The sequence below is a fragment of the Lytechinus variegatus genome, chromosome 8 (genome assembly GCF_018143015.1).
Source record: "Lytechinus variegatus isolate NC3 chromosome 8, Lvar_3.0, whole genome shotgun sequence".
In the NCBI taxonomy this organism is placed as follows: domain Eukaryota; kingdom Metazoa; phylum Echinodermata; class Echinoidea; order Temnopleuroida; family Toxopneustidae; genus Lytechinus; species Lytechinus variegatus.
In genome coordinates, this window is record NC_054747.1 from 21338014 (window position 1) to 21355937 (window position 17924).

A 17924-nucleotide genomic window follows, 5' to 3' on the forward strand; every position below is an offset into this window, starting at 1 on the left:
TCCCCCAACCCGTATTCCTCCTAACTTCTTTTTAGATAAGGGTCGACACCCGTACCTACTCAAATCAGTCAAAAAACATTTCCAATAATTTTATTCCATTTGGCTCTTTTGGAGTCTAATTTAGGGATACTAATATTATTTTCACGAAATTTTGCAGTTATTTCAGCACCTCAATAGTCGAAATACGCCAAACTTAACCTGGGTTCAGCAGGTTGATTTCTTGCCATCAAGCTTTGAAGTTCATCCATTTGAAGGTCTCAAAATATACGCAAAACAAATCATTTTGCATTTTAGACCACATGGGATCACAACGATGAGATTATACCTCTATTAATCAGTGAAAATCCTTTTAATTATACCAAATTTTAGGTTATAGTTAAAATTACTTAATATTATTGCTATTGCTATTCTCTTTAAAGAGTAGCAGCAAATTAATTTTGAAAAAGAATTGGAAAAGACAACAAAACATAACTTTAAAATAATGAAATTTATATAACAAATCTAAGAAGTACAATAAATGCTTCACTTTATTCAAACCCTATGTCATCTTCACGAAATTCTGCATGGTTGTAGAACATTTTATACTTAGCTGTAAATGGTATTGGGGGTTCATGCGTTTGCTTCAAAACTATCAACACTTTTGTTGGAGCAAGCAGACGGATCAAAAGGCTTGTATCTACATAAAGGAAAATTCTACACCACCATCTAAACAAAGTCGAGGTCATACCTCGGAACACTGCAGTATGGGTGAAGTATTCTGAAGAGGTAGAGACGTTCTAAAATTTGGTCCAAAATTGTTTTCAGCTAACAGCTTTGTAATATAACACATCAAGATTTGCTGTTACAGTGCCGATGACTGGAAAAATCAGCTGACACCTGTTGCTGGTTACTACTAACGAACGTAGAGGGCAGCAACACACGGAAGTATTGCTTATAGGAAGGTCAACTGCGCTCAGTTTGTGTGACCACTTAACTCTTCATGCGTTCACCTGTAAACCCCCTGTGTGTTGCATTATTTTAGGGTCTCATTCACATTCGTGCCATGAGTCACAGACTCCTAACAATAAACCTGGCCATGGTATTGTTTGTGAGGAGGGTTTATTGACTTTATCCTCTCTTATTTTTCAATGAACTTCCTGGCTGTGATCAGGATGTATTGATTTTTGGGGAAAACTCAACGATTCTGTAATTTGTAAACTGCGATAATCCCCGGATAATCCGTCGAACGCTAAAGTAATGTCGCACGCGCGATCGATCGGTACACATGTACGGTATACAAAAGCGTCAGGCTATACATTGTAGCTAGGAACACTCCGGGGCATGCAATTGTTCGAAAAACAATGGGACAGGGGACGTCTATGGGAAATGTGTGGTTGTGCAAAAATGCGAACGAAACACGCCTACGGATGTGCAATAATGCGAACGTAACGCATGAAGAGTTAAGCTCCGCCCCTCACTTAGAGCAAAATACACCAGCCAACGCGCCGAATGCTCCGGGGACACATCGGTGTGCGTACTGCGCAAAGGCAGTGATGGCCGCACTAGCAGGACTGACAGGATATCTCGACGCTACTCGACTTTGCCAGTCATGGACTTGAACGATATGGACTTGATATTTAATTTAAAGTATACACAAAATATATATCCTCGCACTTCGACCTTTTATTTTTTTGTAGTGAAATATGCTTCTTTTCTCATGACAACTTGAATTGATTACCCCATGGTCTGAATATAAAACATTTCCAGTTTGTACTTACGTTCGCATTAGTGGATTGGTAAGACATGTCTGTTCTTAATGAATTCCTAAAACAGTCCTTAAAATGTTTACTTGTTTCTGGTCCAAATGTCAAAACATTTCGACTCGCGCATCGTGCTTGCATAATTTTGTTAAGTGAATTTCGTCTTAATGAGTTCTACAACAAGCCCAAGAATGTCCCTCTTCAGGTCTGAAGATTAAAAAAAAATCAGCTCGCGCTTCACGTTCGCAATATTTTATCACTGTCACATGGGAACAAATAAATAAAAACAATATTTACATCAGCCTTGCATTTAATTCATATTTCCTCAGATTCTTTATTTCCAAGGCTTAAAATGCTATCTCTCTCCAAATAACAATATTCTTCAAACAATTTCCACGCTTCAGATATTTACCTACCGCTATGCCTAACATGACTTGACCGTAGCCTCTCCAAACCTAAATCCTATGCCAACTCATTTACCTAACCTTAGCCTTTAGCCTTTTACATCGGGAAACATCCCTCTACAATCTATTCTCTATCATGAGCCATTTTTTTGCTAAGGTAGACACACTCGTTCTACGATAATCGACGGGAAATATGCGCGTATAATTGTTCTTAGAATCCAATCGTGCTCGTCGTACCAAATTTATGTGTCACCATGTTCTTCAGTCTTTGATGAATAGTTCATACTCCTCCGAAGAATCTATGCTTTTACGACAAAATCCTGCTGTCGCAGGATCTAAGTCATGTACGTCGAAGTTAAGGATAGGAAAGGGGTGCATGCTACCCCAGACTACGTGCAATCTAAAATTTAATAACGGCCAGAAAAACACTTTTTACTATACGGTTCAGATTCTTTGAATGCTTAGTTATTCATATGTAAAACATTTATGAATCTTACCAGATAATTATTAAATAATTACTAATTCTATGACATATCCATACTTCATTTAAGGCTCACCTTCTATGAATATACAATCCTTTGACATGACAACAAAAATGCGTTTCTTAATGTTCAAACAACAATAAGGATACAGTTCAAACTATTCCATTAAAGACTTTACTCAAATACTTTTCAGATTGGTCGTAGAAAAATCATACATTTCCTATAATATAGTATTGTAGCGACTTGCATTTGTTTTGACCCAAATGTAAATTTCGTCTACATTTTCTTTCGTCTTAATCTGTAAATACAATGGCCAAATTCCTTTGGTTAACAGTAAACATGCATGCCTCGTTAACTTCACGCAAGAGTCGCATATTTTCTTATTGTCAAGTTTGCGCGCCGCATTCCAAGTCTTGGGGCATGCCTCACTGTTTTAGATAGCCAATCCGGCAATGTTTCTATTCAAGACACCAATCATCATGATTTGTCCAGGTCAAGAAACCTTGGATCTACCAATCATCATTTGGAACGATCTCGTGGTTAATTTTCATGGAAGTAATTTCTTCACTTCTCCTTGCGAACTCGTCATGTACACTTCATGCATCTCGCACGTCTTGAGGAGTTAGTCAACCTCTGTACTACCCACGCGGTCCTTTTCTACTGCCTTTATTTTGGATATTAATTTACTCACGGAATATCATTTCGGATACATTGCATTTTCATGTCGGACCTTTAGTTACGTATTATTTCATGAGCTCATTTTCGCGATCAAGAAACGCGACATGTTTATTTAATTTCATCTACCGGGATTTGTGCAATATACTTGGACTTCATTTTCGCGGTGATAAAAACTATTTGACCTGAGCGCTTCACGTCGTTCATCGCTCAGCTACCATTGCCCCGAACTCTTCGCGGACACTCATCTCGCGTCTCGGTCCAGTTGGTGGTCATTCGCCTGCCTTCGATCTACACCTCTTCGAACTTCACAGTTTTCCGGTGAGTTGGAAAGTAACTTATTTTGGAGTAAGCTTTATTTTAACAACACACAGTCTTACTTTCCACATTGGTGACCCCGACGTGATTTTTCGTTCGCTTACTTTTTCTCCGGAATTCTGTTTCACATCATTTAATTATCGTGGATAAACCTATACCGGTAGCTATGGAGCAAACTGTGCAGCAGCCCGGTGCTCTTGCCGCCGGTGTTAGCGTCAAGCTACCCCCGTTCTGGCCCGATGATCCGGTGCTATGGTTCGCTCAAGTCGAGGCACAATTCTCAACTCGAGGCATTACCAGTGAGAAAACTATGTATCACTACGTGGTTTCATCCCTGCGCGGATCCAGGATTTCGTAGGGAGGGGGCCCAAATTCGACCTGATTTTGGCGCCCCTGTGTACTTTTCGGAAAAATGGCGGCCCCCATAGGCGGCGGAAGCGGGGGGGGGGGGGACGTGTCCCCTCTTAAATATAGGTGGGGGGACGGTCCCCCCTAAATTTGTTTTTGATAAACTTTTTTTTTTTTTTTGGCTGGGCAATTTGTTTTCCTGGTTCCCCCCTAAATTCACGTGGACTCCCCCTGAAACGTGTGTTGTCCCCCCCCCCCAGGTTGATGGCCTTTTTTTTTCTTTCTTTTTTTGCTTGTCAAAAATTTTTGGTTTAGCAACTCCTAAAATTTAGGTTGATAACATTTTTGGGGGGCGCTTGTCCAATTTTTTACCTGTGTCCATCCCAAAAATTCAGGTGCACACCCCCTAATTTTTTTGGCTTCCGCCGCCAATGGCGGCCCCTCCCTCCCCCCAGGCAATCATAAGTGCCTTAAATGCATGTTGAATTATCTTATTTCATAGGCACATGAATCAGGGGCGGATTCAGCCTTCGCCAATAAAGGGGCCCGGAAATATTTTTTCAGCCACATTTTCCCCGATCGGCCGCTCGAAGATGTTTTTTTTCGTTTGTTTCTTTGAAGGGGGTAGTCCTATAAGTCACCTCTTAGCTTTATTCTTTAAATCAATATAAATGTATAATATCATAATCCTTATTTTATAATGACTGCGCGAAGCGCGAGCAATTTTTTTTGAAATTGTATGTATTTTTTCCTAAAATTTGAACATTCTGAAAAAAGATGTGCCTGCAATACTGCGAACGCGAAGCGCGAGTATAATTTTTTGATAAACGTTTTGAACTGATTGGAAAGGTAGGCCTACCAGTCCTGTTAAAGACTGCATACAGTTAGCCATGAAGACGTTATATATTTCAACAATCAAATAATGCGAGCGCGAAGCGCGAGCTGAAAATTTTTGACATTTCTACACAGGGCGTCAAATTATGTTTTCTTCCTCAGGAGCAAGTTTTGAAGCTCAAAGTTTCCTCAATCAGCTGGTAAAACACAACCACTTGTGGTTGATTTTCATAATCAACATTATTCTGAAATGTCTACATTTTTGCGCATTGTGAAGAAAGATACAATATGAGTTACATATTCACATGGTTGTACTGTTACAAAGTCACCCCAATAATCCTTGATAACTTATTATAGACTTTCAGTACTCACTTTGGCTTTGTACTGTTACAGGTAGTGCATATAATTGAGCATCTAAATGGATGAAAGATCCATTCCCAATCAGAAACTATTAGTTTAATGATGGAGTTGGGTCGTTTAGACCTAGAGGTACAATACACCTTTCCAGCCTGGACGTTAGGACTTCTTACTGATACAAACTTACAGTATTTATTCTGTACTGCTTTATGCTTAAATAGACCTTGCAATTTTGTACAGTTGTAATCGTATATATTGTGTACTGCTTGCTAATGCTTATCTCTAACATCATACAACTTCTGTGCTGATTGATTGATTGATTGCATTTATTCTTTTTCATTCCAAATTTGTTGTTACAACTTACAGACTAAGAATACTTATTTTGCACTGGTAGAGTTTACATGGTCCTTAGGAACTTACAGTGCGTATTATATCATGTAGGCGGTAACTAGCACATCAAAATGAACTATATCACGACAAACGTTTATCGTAGTAAAACTATTCTTATTCTCCTTGTGTACACTTTCAATACAACAATCTTAAGTAAGGGATATAATATCGGATAAATCTCAAGTATCAATTAATAGATAAATAACATTGTTTTGCGCCTATACTCAATTTCCTCACTCAGACCTGTCCTCACCTCACTGGCACTGTGCAAGTGCAAGGTAAAATATGTATAAAAAATCCAGAATAAGTGTGCTCAGTATTACTGAATTACTCTGCTACGTTTTGCAAGCTAGTCTAGACGTAACTAAATGAATGAAAATATGGCACTTTTTTCTTAGTCTCACTGGCACTGTGCAAGGTAAAATATGTATAAAAAAATCCAGATTAAGTGTGCTCAGTATTACTGAATTACTCTGCTACGTTTTGCAAGCTAGTCTAGATGTAACTATAAATGAATGAAAATATGGCACTTTTTTCTAAGTTTTCTCTTTTCTTCTTTTTTTCCTCCTCCTCCTCTTCCCCTTTCTTGCCTTCCTCTTTTCTTTCTTTTCCTCTTCCTCTCCTTTTTCCTCTTCTTTTTTTCTTCTCCTTTTTCCCATTTTTATTTTTTCTCATGAAGGCACAATTTCCTCAATTTTTTCTGTTGCTTCCTGGGAGCGGTGCTCCCCGCTCCCGCACAATTTGACATCCTGTTTCTACATAAAGAATGGAAAACTTTAATAAGTTTTTGTAATTATGAACAGGATAGCTATACAGTATAACTAAACAATTGATGCGAGCGCGAAGTGCGAGCGGAAAAATTCTAGATTAAGACCTAGAACGGGACACTCTATTCATGTTTCCTAAATCATGAAAAAGATGAGTAAGAGGGGATCTTCCTACATTAATAATGCGAGCGCAAAGCGCGAGCAGAAAATGTTTGTATACGTTTTGAACTGATCGAAAAGTGCCTTTTAAGGACTGCTTGCATTTAGACATGAAGACATTACATATTTCATTAATCAAATAATGCGAGCGCGAAGCGCGAGCTGAAAATTTTTGACATTTCTACATAAAGAATGGAAAAAATAATAATCAGTTTTTGTAATCATGAACAGGATAGCTATACAGTATAACTAAACAATTGATGCGAGCGCGAAGTGCGAGCGGAAAAATTTTAGTTTTAGACCTAGAACGGGACACTCTATTCATGTTTCCTAAATCATGAAAAAGATGAGTAATGCGAGCGCAAAGCGCGAGCAGAAAATGTTTGTATACGTTTTGAACTGATCGAAAAGTGCCTTTTAAGGACTGCTTGCATTTAGCCATGAATACATTACGTATTTCATCAAATAAACAATGCGAGCGCGAAGCGCGAGCTGAAAATTTTGGACATATATACATAAAGAATGGAAAACTTTAATACAATTTACTTAATTACAGAAAAAAAAAATTCGAATCTGTACTGATTCCCAATATTTATCACACACAAATCCATTATTCCATAAACTAAAGACTCTAACAGTATTTGACATAAATACACTTCAAAGTTTACTACTTATGTTTAAGTACGTAAATAACATGCTCCCACCTACCTTCATTCCACAATTTTTATTCTCTGAATACATCTATTCATTCATACCCTACTCGTAACTCTTCAAATTTCCATTTAATCAACCCCAAACTGCTTATTGCGCAGAAATCCATAAGACACCATGGTCCAGATTTGTGTAACTCTCTACCAGCAGAGTCTGTAAAACAATCTTCGTCTCTTCACTCATTTAAGGCAAACGTTAAATCTATGTTATTATCAGAATATTTGAAGTAAAATTTTTGTGTCATATCCTTTTTATCGTGAATTTATTCCTCCTTCGATTTAGTCATTACCAATATCTTCATCATGACCACCATCGTCTTCATAGCCTTCATCATCATCATAATCATCATCAATATGCACCCCTAAATTTCAAATTGAACCCCTAGGGGTGCAATTTTGAACCCGCAGAGTGCAAAAATGAACCCCAATCGCAGGGTTCAATTTTTGAACCCCAAATCAGGGGTTCAATTTTTTAACCCATAGGGTGCTGATTTTGCATCAACTTTTCGGGATTCAATTCTGAACATTTATTTCTTAGTGTTTGCAAGTAAACTTCAAAATTTCTGTAAATAATATATATTAATATGTCCTTCAGTGTTGTAGTCAAGGCTCAAACCTCCAAGGCCAAGGCTTTTATACCCAAGACCAAGGCTTCAATCCCCAAGGCCATGCCTAAAAACCTCAGGGCCAAGGCATTTCAAACTTTCAATACATGGAACAATGAGCCAACAACAAGGCGGCAGTTCGAATATCAGTTCGGCGCCCCTAAATGTAGGTCGATTATCAATTTGCCCCCCCCCCTTCGAACATCATTTTGGCATCCCTTCGAACTCAATTTGCCTTCCTTTGTTCGAATATCATTTCGCCCCCCTAGCTCGAGTATCAATTTTGCGCCCCCCTAGTTAGAACATCAATTCGGCGCCCCCTACCTCGAACATCGATTCGGCCCCCTCCCTAGTTCAAGTATCAATTTGGCGCCCCCACTTCGAACATCATTTCGGCGCCCTCCTAGTTCGAATATCAGTTCGGCGCCCCTACATGTAGGTCGATCATCAATTTGCCTCCCCCCCCCCCCCTTCGAACATCAATTCGGCCCCCAGTTCGAACATCATTTGGGCATTCCTTCGAACTCAATTTGGCGCCCCCACTTCGAACATCATTTCGGCGCCCTCCTAGTTCGAATATCAATTCGGCTCCCCTACATGTAGGTCCAACATCAATTTGGTGCCCCTAGTTGAATATTAATTTGGCGCCCCTACATGTAGGTCGATCATCAATTCGCCCCCCCCCCCCCGTTCGAACATAAATTCGGCCCCTAGTTCGAACATCATTTTGGCATCCCTTCGAATTCAATTTGCCTTCCCTAGTTCGAATATCGTCTCCCCCTAGCTCGAGTATTAATTTTGCGCCCCCCTAGTTCGAACATTAATTCGGCGCCCCCCTAGTTTGAGTATCATAGGCGCCCCCTAGCTCGAACATCGTTTCGGCCCCCCTCCCCAGATCGAGTAATAATTTGGCGCCACCAGTTCGAACATCATTTTAACATCCCTTCGAACATCATTTCGGCGCCCTCCTAGTGCGAATATCGATTCGGCGCCCCTAAATGTACGTCAAACATCAATTTGGCGCCCTTAGTTCGAATATCAATTAGGCGCCCCTGCATGTAGGTCGATCATCACTTAGCCCCCCCCCCCCCCCGTTCGAACATCAGTTCGGCCCCCAGTTCGAACATCACTTTGGCATCCCTTCGAACATCATTTCGGCGCCCTCCTAGGTCGAATATCGATTCGGCGCCCCTACATGTAGGTCCAACATCAATTTGGCGCCCCTAGTTCGAATACCATTTCGCCCCCCCCCCCCTAGCTCGAGTATCAATTTTGCGCCCCCAGTTCCAACATCAATTTGACGCCCCTACGTCGAACAATCAGGGTCAATGTACTTAGAAATCGATCAATTCTGCCCCCAGTTCGAACAGCATTTTGACATTCCTTCGAACATCATTTCAGCGCCCTTTTGGTTCGAACATCATTTTCTTTCCTCCTCTTCCTCTTTTTTTTCTTCTCGTCCTTCCCCTCTTCCTCTCCCCTTTTCTTCTCTTCTTTCCCCCTTTCTTTTTTCTTCTCTTCTTTCTTCCCTCTTCCTCTTTCTCCTTTTCCCCTTTTCCTCTCTCTTTTCACCCTCTTCCTCTCCCCCCCTCCCCTCCCTTTTCTTCTCTTCCTTCCCCTCTTCCTTTTTTTTTCTCTTTCTTTCCCCTCTTCTTTTCTCCTTTTTTCTTCTTTTCTTTCCCCTCTTTTTTTTTCTTCTTTTCTTTCCCCTCTTTTTTTTTTTCTTTTCTTTCCCCTCTCTTTTTTTCTTTCCTCCCTCTTCCTCTCTCTCCTTTTCTTTCCCCTCTTCCTCTTTTTCCCCCTCTCCCCCTCCCTTTTCTTCTCTTCCTTTCCCCTTTTCTTCCCCCTTCTCTCTCTTTTTTCCTCTTCTTTCTTCCCTCTTCCTCTCTTTCCTTTTTTCTCCTTTTCCTCTCTCTTCCCCCCTCTTCCTCTTTTTATTTCTTCTCCCTCCCCCTCCCTTTTTCTTCTCTTCCTTCCCTCTCTTCCTCTTTTTTCTCTTTCTTTCCCCTCTTCTTCTCTTTTTTCTTTCCCTTCTACTTTTCTTTCCCCTCTCTTTTTTCTTCTCTTCTTTCCTCCCTCTCCCTCCCCCTTTCTTTTCTTCTCTTCCTCCTTTTCTTTCCTCTTTTTCTTCTCTCTCCTTTTTTTTCTCTTCCTTTCCCCACTTCCCTCTCTCTTTTTTTCTCCTTTTCCTTTCCCTCTCTTTTTCCTTTCCCTCTCTTTTTCCTTCTCTTTCTTTCCCCTTTTCCTCTCTCTTTTCCTTCCCTTCCTTCCCCCTTTTCCCTTTTTCTTCTTTTCTTTCCCCCTTTCCTCTCTCTCCCCCCTCTTCTTTTCACCCTCTCCTCTCTCTCTTTTCTTTCCCCCCTTTTTCTCTCTTTTTTTCTTCCTTTCTTCTTTTTCTTCTTTTTTCCCCTCTTCCCCTCTCTTTCTCTTTCTTTCCCTCTCTCTTTTTTTAGCCGAAGGGGGGGGGGGGGGCCAAGGCCCCCTCGGCCCCCCCTATGGATCAGTGCCTGGTTTCATCTCTGCAACCTGAGTATGCTGCTGCAGTTCGGGATTTACTTGTCTCTCCACCCTCTACCAATCCATATCAAGTTCTGAAAAGTGAATTAACGAAACGCACTTCAGTTTCGGAACAGAGGAGACTGAACCAGCTTTTAATTGCAGAAGAGCTTGGAGACCGCTCGCCTACTCAACTCCTTCGCCGCATGGAACAGTTACTTGGAGGAAAAGAGCTTGAAGTCAGCATTTTCCGACAGCTTTTCTTGCAGAGACTTCCTAATCAAGTTCAGACTGTCCTTGCTCCATGCAGTGATTCTATGACAATTACTCAGTTGGCTGAAATGGCAGACAAGATCATTGAAGTCAGTTCTCCTTCCACGTCTGGTCTCCCTATTTCAAATGTGACTACCTCCGATCCTTCACCATCGACACGATCAGACCCGGAGGAATTCAAGAGACTGTCAAGCCAAGTTCAGCAGTTGACTTTGCAGGTCCAGTCGCTCACCAAGGTGCTTCATCAGGATCGTGGTCGCTCAAGTACCAGGTCTTCGAGACGGAATCGAAGCCGTAGTCGCAGTCGTGGTAACAATCCAAAAGGCGCACGCCAATTCGATACACACGCAGGTGGTGAATGCTGGTATCATTGGCAATTCGGGAAAGATGCCAAGAAGTGTTCGTCTCCGTGTTCCTGGCAGGATAAACCACATCCTTCTTCGACCCAGGGAAACGCTCATGCCAGCGAGTAGCGGCGACCGACTCGTTTGGTAGAAGCTCACCCCCGAGTCGCCTTTTTCACGTTTATGACAAGTCTACAAGAACTAAATTTCTTATTGATACCGGAGCAGAGGTCAGCATTTTGCCAGTAACTCAGAAACTTGTTTCAAATACCCAGCCTACTTCCGTCAAACTTCAAGCAGTGAATAGCTCGCCTATTTCTACATATGGGCAGAAATCCCTTACGCTGGATTTGGGGCTGAGGAGAACTTTTCGCTGGATCTTCATAATAGCAGACTTGCCATCAGCCATCATCGGTGCTGATTTTTTACGAGAATTTGGTTTGCTTGTGGATGTTAAAAATCGGAGACTCATCGACAGTACTACAAACTTCATAGTTAATGGTATTCACGCCAGCGGGGAGTACGTAACTCCTACCATCATGACTACTATTTCTTCTTCACGTTACGACACCCTCCTTCGAGAGTATCCCGACATTGTGAGGCCGATTTACAAGTATGGCGAGGTCAAACACGGAACAACACACCACATCTCAACTCGTGGTTCCCCTGTTTCAGCACGCCCACGCCGCCTTGCTAATGATCGCCTTCAGATTGCAAAGGCGGAATTCGAACACATGTTGGAACTTGGAATAATACGGCCGTCAGAAAGTAATTGGGCTTCGCCTCTACATATGGTACCAAAGAAGACGCCCGGGGACTGGCGCCCCTGCGGAGACTACCGTGCTCTCAATTCACGTACTGTCCCTGATTGCTATCCGATACCTCACCTGCAGGATTTCACATCACATCTCAGTGGCAAACGAGTGTTTTCAAAGATAGATCTTGTGCGTGCATACCACCAAATCCCTGTGGAACCACAGGATATACCGAAGACCGCCATCATAACACCATTTGGACTTTTCGAGTTTGTGCGCATGCCATTCGGCCTTCGTAATGCTGCACAGTCATTTCAGCGACTCATGGATGAAGTTGTGAGAGGACTGCCGTTTGTATTTGTGTACCTGGACGATTTGCTCGTTGCGAGCGAGAGCAGGAAGGAACACGAGTCACACTTACGTCAGCTTTTCGACAGGCTACAGGAGTATGGCATTGTCATTAACCCCCTGAAGTGTGTATTCGGTGTTCCGTCACTCACCTTCCTTGGCCATTTTGTGGACGAACATGGAATCAAGCCGTTAGACGAGAAAGTGCAACACGTTCGAGAGTTCCCAGCACCCACCTCCCTTCGCAAGCTCAGGGAATTCCTCGGCCTGATTAACTTCTATAGAAGGTTCATTCCACACTGTGCAGAAATACTACAACCACTCACCGATCTTCTCAAGAACCGGAAGAAGAAGCACCAATCCATTGAGTTGAATGACATCGGAATTTCAGCATTCAACAGAGCCAAAAACGAACTTGTCAATGCTACTCTGCTAATCCACCCTCGTTCAGATGCACCACTCAGTCTTTTTGTTGATGCCTCTGACGTTGGCGTTGATCTTTGGCTGCCTATCTCGGTATCCGGCATTTCCGACATTTACTGGAAGGTAGATCATTCACCCTGTTCACCGATCACAAACCGCTGACTTATGCGCTGAATTCCAAGCCAGACCGATACTCACCACGTGAAGTCAGGCAGTTGGATTTTATCTCGCAATTTACCTCGGATATACGCCATATCAGTGGTAAGGACAATATCCCAGCAGATGCATTCTCACGAATTCACATCGCCAACATCCGTCTTTCTGCCTCCATCGATTTTGATGCGATCGCCCACGCCCAGGAGGATGATGAGGAGATCGCTAATCTTTCAGACGACGACTCAGTCACACTGCAGAGGATGCCGATTCCATCTTCAGACAAGACCATTCTTTGTGATGTATCCACTGGTACTCCACGCCCTTACGTCCCATCATCTTTCCGTAAGTCAGTTTTCAGTGCTCTGCATAATCTCTCACATCCGGGGATTAGAGCTACCCAGAGACTGTGTACTGAACGTTTTGTATGGAAAGGGATTAATCGTGATGTACGTTCGTGGGCTAAAACTTGTCTTCAGTGCCAGAAATGTAAAGTTCAGCGTCATACAAAATCACCACTTGGCACATTTTCGACGCCCGACGTGAGGTTCGACCACATTCATATTGACATTGTGGGCCCTCTTCCTCCTTCCGATGGATGCCCATATCTTCTTACATGCATCGACAGATTTACTCGGTGGCCCGAGGCGATTCCCATGAGTGACATATCAGCAGACACAGTTGCACGGACATTTGTTACTCATTGGATAGCTCGATATGGTGTCCCGTCAACGATCACGACAGACCGAGGCCGCCAGTTTGAATCTCACCTTTTTCGTGCCCTCACTGATCTTCTAGGTACGACACGGATTCGAACGACATCGTATCATCCCATCTCCAATGGACTAGTCGAGCGCCTACATCGACAATTGAAATCAGCAATCAAAACACACAACAATGTACGTTGGACTGAAGTATTACCACTTGTGTTATTGGGTATACGGACTGCAGTCAAAGCAGATATTGGATGTTCATCTGCCGAATTGGTGTATGGGACAGGATTGAAATTATTTATTTATTTTAACAACACACAGTTATACTTTCAACAGTATCATTTACAATAAATCAGTATTTTTTCTTTCACATAATTTCTGTTACTTTCAATTATTACAAATTTCTTCACCCTAATTTCATTTAACCATCTTTTACTATCTTTCATTACAATACACCACCAATTGCACAATAACTCTCTCTCTCTCTACCTCATCTATCCTAATCTGTCTTATTCTAAGAGGTACACAAGTAAATGAACTGTGACAATTATGACATTTTCGCACGTGAATCTTGAATAACCATTGTATTGATGAGTGCAATTCGTCTTTAGAATAATCGGTCGTTTCACAGCTCACTCGAAAACTGTAATTTGACTTCGAATTCCGCCACGAAACTAGATGTGTCCTTGGTAAATTGTAAATCAAAGCACTGCATGCATCGCAAATACAAACTGTGTTGAGTGCTTGGCAATTGTTTCATAAACAGAAGTGTTTAAAGGTCACGTGTGTAAAGGCCAGAATGAACTTTGCAAACACATTACTTTGTATACATCCCAGTATACATATCTGGGTGTGGATGCATAAATATGTTTATTTCTTAATACAATTTAGAATTTGCGGTAAAAACGATCACGAAATCATTAAATCATTAAAGCTTAATATTTGTCTGTCATTGATGAAAAAGGAAATACCGCATAAAGAAATTGAAAGAACAATAAAGTGCATGAACAAAGACTATGGTATTATATTTTAGAGGCCGTAAAATTATTCTTAATGATGCGAATGTTATCTTTACCACAAATAATTAACTTTTGAGAAGTTTCCAAATTATAGCATAAAATTGCAAAATACACACATATTTGCATAATTAATTTACCCCGAATAGAATAACCAATTCCACATGCATGGTTCATGCAGTATTTTGCATTTTCGATGTCGGTGAGTGCGAGTATAAAAAGTATTTTATAAAAAGGATTCAAAATCGTCAATATGGCAGCTATTTTGTTTATGCAAATTAGGTGGTCAAAAAATCGCATATCGGCTAGGAAACAGGGGGGCGTTTCATGAACGGACATGTCAGACGTTTTATCCGACAAGACCCATTTTATCCGACAGTTGCAATAGTAACAGTACCTCTCAGCCAATCAACATCAGAGAAAGATGTCAGATCTGACAAATTGTCGGATGAAAATATTGATGAAACACTCCCCTGGTATCATCAGGTTCAGCACATTCTCTCAATATATATCTTGTCTATTGCTGACGCCGAAATATTATGGTTCACTCGTGGAATTTCAAATGGTTTGTATTAGTAAACATTGGCGTAGCGTGGGTAACGGCATTTATTTAAAGAGAAAACAGCAAAAATTTTGAGTCATAGTGCTCGCGCTCAATCGCCATTTTTGCTGACCTAATAGAAACATTTTAAGCACTGTGCCTTTGAACGGATATGTATATCATTGATCCAATAATGCGAAAGCGAAGCACGAGTTGAAAGTTTTAAAACAAAGGAACATCTTAAGCAAATTTTTGTAATCATGACACCTACCTGTTTCACTAAACTATCTGCGGGCGTAAGGCGCGAGCTGAAAGTTTTTTTGACTCCAGACGGACATATCACTTTATTTACGATTCTGGGGGATATTTACGAAGAGCATACATATCTCACGAGAGTCATGAGCGCCAAGCGCTAGCTGATTTTGTTAGAATTACACCTAAACACATAAAGCTGTTATTGCAGTCATTGTAATCATGAACATGATATGTATCTCACTAATCAAATAACATATTGAGAGCGCGAAGAACATACGTGCTTCACTTAGCAATAGATGCTCGCTAAGTTTATGAAGAGCAGACATATCTCACCAATTTACTTATACAAACGTTAGCATGGGCCGATTTTTTTTATATTCATACCTTAAAAGGGGGCGATCACTTTAAAGGGGAATATGTCGCTACATAAAAAAAGAAATGATTACTGGAAGTGCAAGGGAATATATTTGGTGTATAAAGATATGAACATGGAATGTTTTAGTACAGGATTATAATATCAATAAACAGACAATGCGAGCACCAGGAATAAAGGACACACAGGCATTATGCATAATATGCTTCGTAATGTTATGAAAACAAATATCATGTAATATCATAATGATGTAATGTAATAAAATATACAATTATCTATTCTTCCCTCACTACGTTTCTCTTTCTTTCTCCTTCTTTTCCTCCTTTTTTTTTTTTGGGGGGGGGGCAGCCGATTGGGGGCACGTGCCCCCCTCCCCTCCCCTATAGTTGCACCACTGTGTGCAAACGTCTGCACCTAAATGTCCCTGAATTGTCGGGCTTTTGTTTTTAGTCCCATCTGTGTTGTTCCAAGTTTGGGTTTTGACAGATTTAGTGTTCACTTCATTGTCCCCATGCTATATTGCAATATGATATACTAGCAGGAATGAATTGTGAATTACAAAAATATACGAAGTGGTACAAACAGACGAAATTTGAACATGGCAATAAGCCTACTTGATCGGAAGCCGCTGGTAACATCTTGAAATTTACAAATGATGGGATCTAGCCACTGAAACATAGACATAATTTTTTGTATATTGATCATTAATTATTTTCTATATTTATTTCAGTTACATATTACAGTAATTACTGTTTTAGTAATGATTATTATTTTATCATCATTATTGTTATTGTTTTAATTATAATTGTTATTAATATTATTATCATCGTCATACGCTTACTATCGTTATAGATATTATTGATTACTATCATGATCATTAGCATTCCCTTTGTTGTGGAGAATGATTTGGGAGCATAGCAACCATCTATTCCTACCGTTTGTAGTTTACACTCTGTTAGATTGTCATATTTGAATACTTACATGCAAGAGGAACAACTAGGGCTGCGGCAGTGACTTCGTAAGACGATTCTCGAATCAATCGTACCGACATCGAACTGTTAACATCCACTCCTGGAATCTCAAATGCGATGCATGAGTAAAGGCTTTCACTTATATGTCCGACAATTGATATACTTTTGTTTTTAGTCCCGTCAGTGTTGTTCCAAGTTTGCATTTGGAGAGTTGTTACCTCTTCCGTCCCGTGTTTAAAGTATAGACCAATATATGGGTAATATTCGTTTGCTTTGCATGTTATTGTTATTGGCGATTCTATGGTAAATATGCAGTTGCTGTAATCTTCAGTTGATGAACATCCTTCAATAAGTGGATAGGGTTTCAATGGTTCCGCTGATTTTGAGAGAAAGGAGAAATAGCGCGAATATGCCTTAATGTAACGTGCCATGAACACATATCTGTGCATCAACTGGAGTGCCACGAACACATTTTCGTGCAATGGTCATACAGCTATTATTATGCCAATTGCAATTTGAGGAGTGCATTGCATGCATGAGTGATTCCATTGTTCAGTTCAGCTTATGGTCAAGATGTTGAACCTTATTTTCCTATGAGTGATTCTCTCTCTCTTTTTTTTTATAAATAAAACATTTAAATATAGACTTTGAAAAAGTGACACTCGCTGATTAATGTGAATGGCACATTAAGAGATATACAGAGTGAGTCAGAAAAAATGTCCTACTTTTGTAAAGTTGAATCGTTTAAAATGTGAATATTTAATAATTAGTTTCATGAGATGTCTTGATAGAGGTATCCTCCAAGTACATTCAGGTACCATTTTCATTTGATCCCGTGCACGCATGACTGAACAGCGGACGATCTTTAGAAGACTGTCAGATCTCACTTGCGCCAAGTTACTGGGTGATGAATAAAACAGTGTTTTAGACAAAGACAGTCAGACAGACAGGCTGACATGCTCACACACGCACACACACACACACACGCACACACAAGCGCACAATTACTGCAAACGTCGGTGAATAAAAACACAAACAATTAAAAGGGAATTTTTGTATTTGTTTCGGTATTTTATTGTGGTTCAACAATGAATCTGTTTCCCCAAAAGTTCTCCATTGTCTCCATCCTCCGTACTCAATCCTTGACATGTCCGCCATTTCTCCTGATGCACAGTTGTGCTCGGCTAAGCATTCCTTGACAAGCTCGCCGAATCAGGTTCCCATCTTGGCGTACCACGTCTGTCTCGTCCACGATTCTCCTCCGAACCTCCTCGATGTTTGCAGGTGGGCTGCTGAAGATCCTTGACTTCAAGTGCCCCCACAAGAAGAAGTCGAGAGGAGTGAGATCCGGTGATCTTGGGGGCCACTCAACCTCCTCGAGTGACTGCTGCCAAATCAGGCAAGCTCTTTTATAGGCAAGTGCAACAAAAGCACAGACATCCATTGTAAATTTTCATTGTTAACCAACAAAAGAC

General features: G+C 40.9%; 1 protein-coding gene across 1 annotated transcript; it reads left to right on the forward strand.

Moving 5' to 3' along the window:
- The first annotated feature begins 3134 nt into the window (after nucleotides 1-3134).
- LOC121420149 lies at nucleotides 3135-11558 on the forward strand. The gene is made up of 2 exons (XM_041614687.1): nucleotides 3135-3943; nucleotides 10299-11558. Exons 1-2 carry the CDS (start codon nucleotides 3785-3787, stop codon nucleotides 11028-11030), a joined length of 891 nt encoding a protein of 296 aa, XP_041470621.1. The 5' UTR covers nucleotides 3135-3784; the 3' UTR covers nucleotides 11031-11558.
- The last annotated feature ends 6366 nt before the right edge of the window (nucleotides 11559-17924 follow it).

What these genes read in the sequence shown, in the direction of transcription:
- LOC121420149 (XM_041614687.1), top strand. Translation starts at nt 3,785, where the DNA reads ATGGAGCAAACTGTGCAGCAGCCCGGTGCTCTTGCCGCCGGTGTTAGC. An exon ending in AAACTATGTATCACTACGTG is followed by an intron (nt 3,944 to 10,298) that starts GTTTCATCCCTG and finishes GATCAGTGCCTG; the next exon opens with GTTTCATCTCTGCAACCTGA.